This window comes from Paramacrobiotus metropolitanus, unplaced genomic scaffold (assembly GCF_019649055.1).
Source record: "Paramacrobiotus metropolitanus isolate TYO unplaced genomic scaffold, Prichtersi_v1.0 Parri_scaffold0000009, whole genome shotgun sequence".
NCBI lineage: Eukaryota > Metazoa > Tardigrada > Eutardigrada > Parachela > Macrobiotidae > Paramacrobiotus > Paramacrobiotus metropolitanus.
The window spans coordinates 793,329-799,334 of record NW_026570229.1 but is presented as its reverse complement, the minus strand read 5'-3'; the positions used below and the strand labels follow the sequence as shown (position 1 = coordinate 799,334).

The following is a 6,006-nucleotide window of genomic DNA, read 5'->3' as shown; positions in this document are numbered from 1 at the left end:
CCTAAACGGGATAGATCCTGTGGAGTGAGCGAAACGATCTGGTTCGCGAACTATGCGGAAACACAAAACGTCGCACCGTAATCGCTGACTTTTAATATTATTGAAAGTCTGGAGCACAGAAAATCAACAACCGATCGGCGCAGCTCGATCACAAATCGTAGAGCCAATTCAACAGTGTGTAACACTGTGCAGCACGTGCTAAGCCGCGCCCACTAATAAAGCGCAAGCCAATCAGAAGCGAGACACAACACAGACCGTAATCCAAAGGCGTAGCGCCTAGCGCCACGGACGTGAACGCTAGTGAGCCTCGTCTCACACGCCGTATAATGCATCAATCTGATCAGGATGTTCGCTGGAATTGCGAAAGTTTTCCGTAAGTTATTGGTCGAGCGCGTGTAGCCGGCAGAAAGGTTTTCTGGTTTAAGGTTTACTGTAGCCGCTAGATGAAGTGGGACCACAGAGTTGGTGTACGGGAAAATAGCCCCTGCAAATGCGTTCACCGCTCGTGTAACAAATGCACAGCCAATATACACATTTGCAAGCGCCAATTCCCCGTAAACCAATCTTTGTGGTCCCACTTCATCTAGCGGCTACAGTATAATCCAAGGCGCCGCATAAACCTTTCCGCCGAAATCCAGCAGGAAGGTTTACGATGCGTAAATCATCCTGCCGGACTGCTTAAACCTTTCTGCCGACGGCATTCATTGATCAGCCTTCAGGCTCATTGTGCTGCAGGTTGCAGAAGATACAGAAAGGTCTCTGATGTATTTTATTCAGGACACGCTTACATTCTGAATGCGCGTGTTGGACATCAGCGGCTTTAGATCCACTGTATTCCATGCTTTGTTCCACACCAACAACCTAATCGTTTTTTACCAATGTCATGTACCAGTTTGTTTACAAATAATAATTATCACAGTTAGTTCTTTAAAACTTTTTATCATGTAGAGCAACGCGTAGAAAATGCCTCATTGGTTTTCGGCATTTGAATTCACGATTTTAATAAAAAATTACCAGGTTTTTCGGTGTGGGAAAAAGCAGAGAATACCGTGGCTTTGATGTCCAGCACGCGAATTCCGGTTGTCCAACACGGGAAGTGTCCAACATTCATATCCCAAACGTGTCCGGAATGCGAAAACCTTGTAAAAAAACACCTCGTAAATAAAAATTTGTAAAAAAAAAACCGGAAGGCGAAAAGAAACAAATATAGGAACTATGTACTGTAACATGCAGCAAAATGAGCGTGAACTCCGCCGCCGTAAAGGTTATTGTTGTGCCAATGTCTGATCAATGGATGCCGCCGCAGAAAGGTGTACGGATCCGGCAGAAAAGTTAATGCAGTTCGGCAGAAAGGTTAACGCGGCTTCCTTGATCGTAAACCATTACCCGTTAACCTTTGTGCCGGTGATAAGCGTGCATGTGAATATGGCTATACGATGGTATTTCGCAGGCAACCTGGCTAAAAAAATGGAATACCTGGCGAAGCCTGGCTCCAGTCTTGACGAAAAGATCCTGCAGGGTTATTTCCGAGATCTCGCTGAGGGACTTTGTTACGTACATGGGCAGCATTTCATCCACACCGACATTAAGCCCGATAATGTCTTCATTCAACTGGCCCATGACGGAGGGGAGAGCCTGGTGATTGGCGACATGGACGGCGCCGTTTATGCTGGGGACAACAAGGGGGCCGCTGACATTGGCTCACGAAAGGGCACGCTGCTCTGGGCAAGTCCGGAGCTACTGCACTCTGAAAACCCGAATGAGAAAACCGACGTTTACAGTCTTGGTTGTTTGTATCTACGATTATCAGCACTCTTTTTCGGGAATCCCCCGGAACAGCTGGGTAACGCTGCTGGCGAAACTGAATTCGCAAAAGGACTGCCTGCGCATAAATACACATACAAGGTTATGGACGGTTTTATACCTCTTGTGCCCAAGGCGATACCGGAATACGTTCAACAGGTTCTCCGTAAATGTCTCGTCTTTGATGCGGACAAGCGAGTGACCGCGCAGGAGCTGCTTACAATGCTATCGTCGAAAGATTTCAGCAAAATAAGATCCGCAGTACTTTTCGTGCTGGATTGCTAAAAAAATGATCCTGTGAACTTAAATTCACCTTGTAACAAATAACAAACTCCTATTCGTATTTGTTATTGTATAATATTGTGCTTTGACAAGTAGCATTTGTTACGTCTGCAATATGTTTTTCCTGTCTTATTGGTAAATTCACTTTCTGGCTTCCTGCTGAACATGTTATATGACAAATTCTATTTTCGGGACCTGCGAGAGCCGAACTGTCATATCTCTTCGTTTTTACCTGAAGCACTGACCATTTTTCTAATTGTTTTGTCGTCATCCTGTATGATTTTTGTGGGCTAATGTTATTAAAATGCAAAATGGGGGAAAACAAAAATGAAGGAACAGAGACAACTAAATGTATAGTCAAAAACAGCTGTGATTATTAAAGTGATACAAATTCCGAAGAAAACAAGATTTCTTACGTAGTACTCTATTTGTTATATCGTCTGGCGCTTGCCCAGTAAAGAATTCTTTACAAGATTTGTCCACTTGTCAGAAGCCGCTGCCAGGTGAAGTTATTATAAAAAAACCAAGGTCTGCGAAAGGCAGTCTGTATGTGTGAATCATGGACCGTAAGCCAATCACGCTGATTGTGTGTTATTTTCGTTGGTCTGGGACAGTTGAGTGAACAGCTGCCGCGCAGATATTCTCTGGCTACTGGCGAAGCACAGGCAGTTGCGAGTGCACGTGGCTAGCTCTGATGGCACAGGCGCGTTGTCACAGACGACAAGAATATACCCTTCATTTACCGCTTTCGAAAAAGCCACGTCGCTGATCGCTTCAGCCGCACCCAGCACTTTTCCGCTGACCGGATGCTGCAGTGTTTCTCTGTAGTCGCCCGTGATACTGCGGATCAACTGCAGCAAGACACATCCCAAGCTCCAGACGTCGGTGGCCGAGCCGGGCATTGAGGGCCACGTGGTGAGGTTTTCCCATGGTCCTATCGCACACAACATTTCCGGCGACATGTAGCGCTCGCTACTGCGGAAATGCTCGTAATCAAGCGATGTAACGCTGCAGCGTTGCAGTGTAACGAGGCCATCCCAGTCGGATATGCGCAGAATGTCGCGTTGGGCGTTGGAGCCATCGATTAGCACGTTTTCTGGCTTCAGATCGCCGTGAGTTATGCCGTACTCGTGCAGGAACGCCAGTCCGTCAGCCAGGTCCTGTGCGTGACTGAGGGCATCTCCAACATTCAGAAGGATTCCGCTGTCTTTCATCCCTTCCAATTTAATTTTCAGGTTGCCTGCTAAAATCGGACAACGAACAAATTCACCTCCTCAACGGCAAACCAAATTCGGCATTCGTATTCCGTTAAATCACCCATAATATATCTTCAAAACGTGATTCGCCAAGCTACAGAATACAGATTGCCTATCATCCAAACAGAAAAAATTTAGTTTGGCTTTAAATAAGGGACACGCATGAAAGATTATAATTACTGCACAAATTTAACTCAAGGGATGAAAGAGAAAATTTTTGTTTTCTTCAACGTTTAATATTTTAACTGCATATGGTGTTTGCGCGGTTGCAACTTACATATGATACTTACTTTGATGGGTATTGCTCATTAAAGAGACACTACTCTAAGGGAATGATGTGCTCAGCATAGCAACCATCACTCACTTGCGTAGAAAGTTGATGTGTACACTTTCTTACCAGGATAATAGTCCATGACTAACTCCACATCGCAACTACAATGTGGGGGGATAATGGAGATTTGATGGTAGTCCACCAAGTGATCGTGTTTCAGCTTGACCATCATTTCAAAACTCTCCTGCAGCTTGGCATAGTTTTCTGGATTCTTCAAAAACCTCTTCTTGTGTATATAGAAACATCTCACAGCAACAACCTCAGGTCCAACATAATCGCCGCGTTCCGTGGTTTTGGCTTTGTGAACTTTGCTAAAGCTTCCTTTTCCAATGAAGTCCCAATCATCGTGTTCACACTGGCAAGTGCTCCCAAAACACGCAGGTTGAATCGACATTCTGTTGCGGAAATAGGCGCTGACGGGACCAGTACTTAGAGAGGAAGTGTCCAGTTTGATTTGGATGGTAGTGCTCCTTGTTGACAAATAAATTCGAAATCGGCCGCTTATTAAACTGTACTCTTGAAAATACAATAATGTTTTCGGGTGAGCTCTCCACGGCGTGTGAAACGGCTTGGCAAACACTGGAGTAGAACTCAGGCTTTCCGCAGTATATACGGCGTGGCGCTGAGCAAAGACTGAAATAGCGTCCATTAATGGACACTGTGTCCATCATTGAAAAAGTTTTGTCCATTATTGATCAAAACAATGTCCATCTTTGTAAAATTCAAAAAAAATGAGAAACATTAAGGGGGGTCTGTCAGGCAAAAAAATTTTTATATAATGATTTATTTATTGATAAAATGTAAAGCCGGCAACTAAATAACTACTGCCGATCAGACCTCACGATGTGATTAAGCGCCTAACTGCAGCTGTTCGGATGTCCCGAAACTGCAGATAACTAACCATACGTGCTCTACCTTATACAGAATGATATTTATTGAACAATAAAATTTGGCCAAAAATTTGCAGCCCCCTGGGGGGGGGCGCGAAGCGCCCCCCCTAGGGGGGCGTCCATCATTGATTTTCCACTATTTCAGTCCCTGGCGCTGAGTCACCGGTTGCCGGTATGACAGCACTTGAATCTCATTGAAAGTTGAATGATATTATGATATGAGTGCAATGATCACACTCACAGACTACCGAAGTCAGTCGGCAGTAAAACAAAGTAAATATCAGGCACAAAAAGCTAACAACAGAAGTATTTTTCGAGTTCGTCACGTTATGAAGGTGCGCACGTGTGAATCGCCGTGTTCACTCTGATTTCTATATTACTACCTATCTTTTCGTTGCTGAGACGGCATATGGCAAAAGGTCTTCAGCTGCTTTTTAATTGACTTCCATCTCCACTTTTAATACGACTTGACGCCCAGTCGGCAGTCACCGGCAGCATGCGACATGCGTCAATGCACCGGTAGCTCGGTGAACTGCTGCATGGTGTTTACACGATCGCTGGGAGACAGAATTACTACAATTTATTGTGCCGAGTCACTGCCGACTACTGTGACGGGGGATAAGCAGACAAATGGCAGGTACGTGGGTGTGGGTTTTAATTTCATAAAAATCCTTGGAAAACAATCGGTCTGCCGGTACAAAGAAGCACGTAGCAGAACCACCTGATAATGAGCGAGAGCCTGAAAGCGGTAAGCCGACTGGTTTTTGTTGTACAGCTCTGCACACATCATCACCCGCTTATTTTTTGGAGCGCAGCACTCTCGGAGATGAGAAAGCTCTTTTGCTTGACCACCGGTAGTAAAAATGCTTTACGCATAAAGACACCCTTTCGCAGGCCGTGATTTGCCTAGATTTGGATCTGACGGCGGTTTCTGTCAAGTGGTCAGGCTCTTTCGAGGAATAGTTGGACACAGGCCATAAAATTTAATACGACTACAATAATACCGCGGTCCTACTTCGAGGACGATATGCGCTTTCCTTACGATCCCAGCAGTATCATGCATGCCAGTCGCAACGATTATGGTCAAAAGGATAATACGGGCAAGAACCTTGATACGCTCCTCAAGCAATCGGGAATACCGGGCGACTGGTATCTCAGTCCGTGGCTGTACGAGCCACGATTGGGTTATTACGACATTGAGAAGATGCGGCGCCGTTATAACTGCCCCGGGAAAAACCCTCATAACGTAACCGGTAAGGTAATAGGGTCGATATAGTATCGGTGAGTCGACTAAAACCATGGAACAGGCTTAGTTCACTCACTGATTGTTTCGCTGGCAGAATTCCGGAAGACCGCGGTGCTGGACGGCTGGCGAGTGAACTGTACCAATCTGCAGTTCCAGCTGGCGAACCTAACGGACGAAGCTGAGATGAAGAAGGCCTGC

The 6,006-nt window shown here is 45.5% G+C and overlaps 1 protein-coding gene across 1 annotated transcript; it reads right to left on the bottom strand.

Annotated features, from left to right (window-relative positions):
• Positions 1–1,806: 1,806 nt before the first annotated feature.
• Positions 1,807–4,235, bottom strand: LOC129582910 (uncharacterized). Its single transcript, XM_055474539.1, has 4 exons — positions 3,739–4,235; positions 2,829–3,328; positions 1,996–2,084; positions 1,807–1,882 (listed from the first exon to the last, which is right to left on the bottom strand). Exons 1-4 carry the CDS (start codon positions 4,064–4,066, stop codon positions 1,807–1,809), a joined length of 993 nt encoding a protein of 330 aa, XP_055330514.1. The 5' UTR covers positions 4,067–4,235.
• Positions 4,236–6,006: the final 1,771 nt, after the last annotated feature.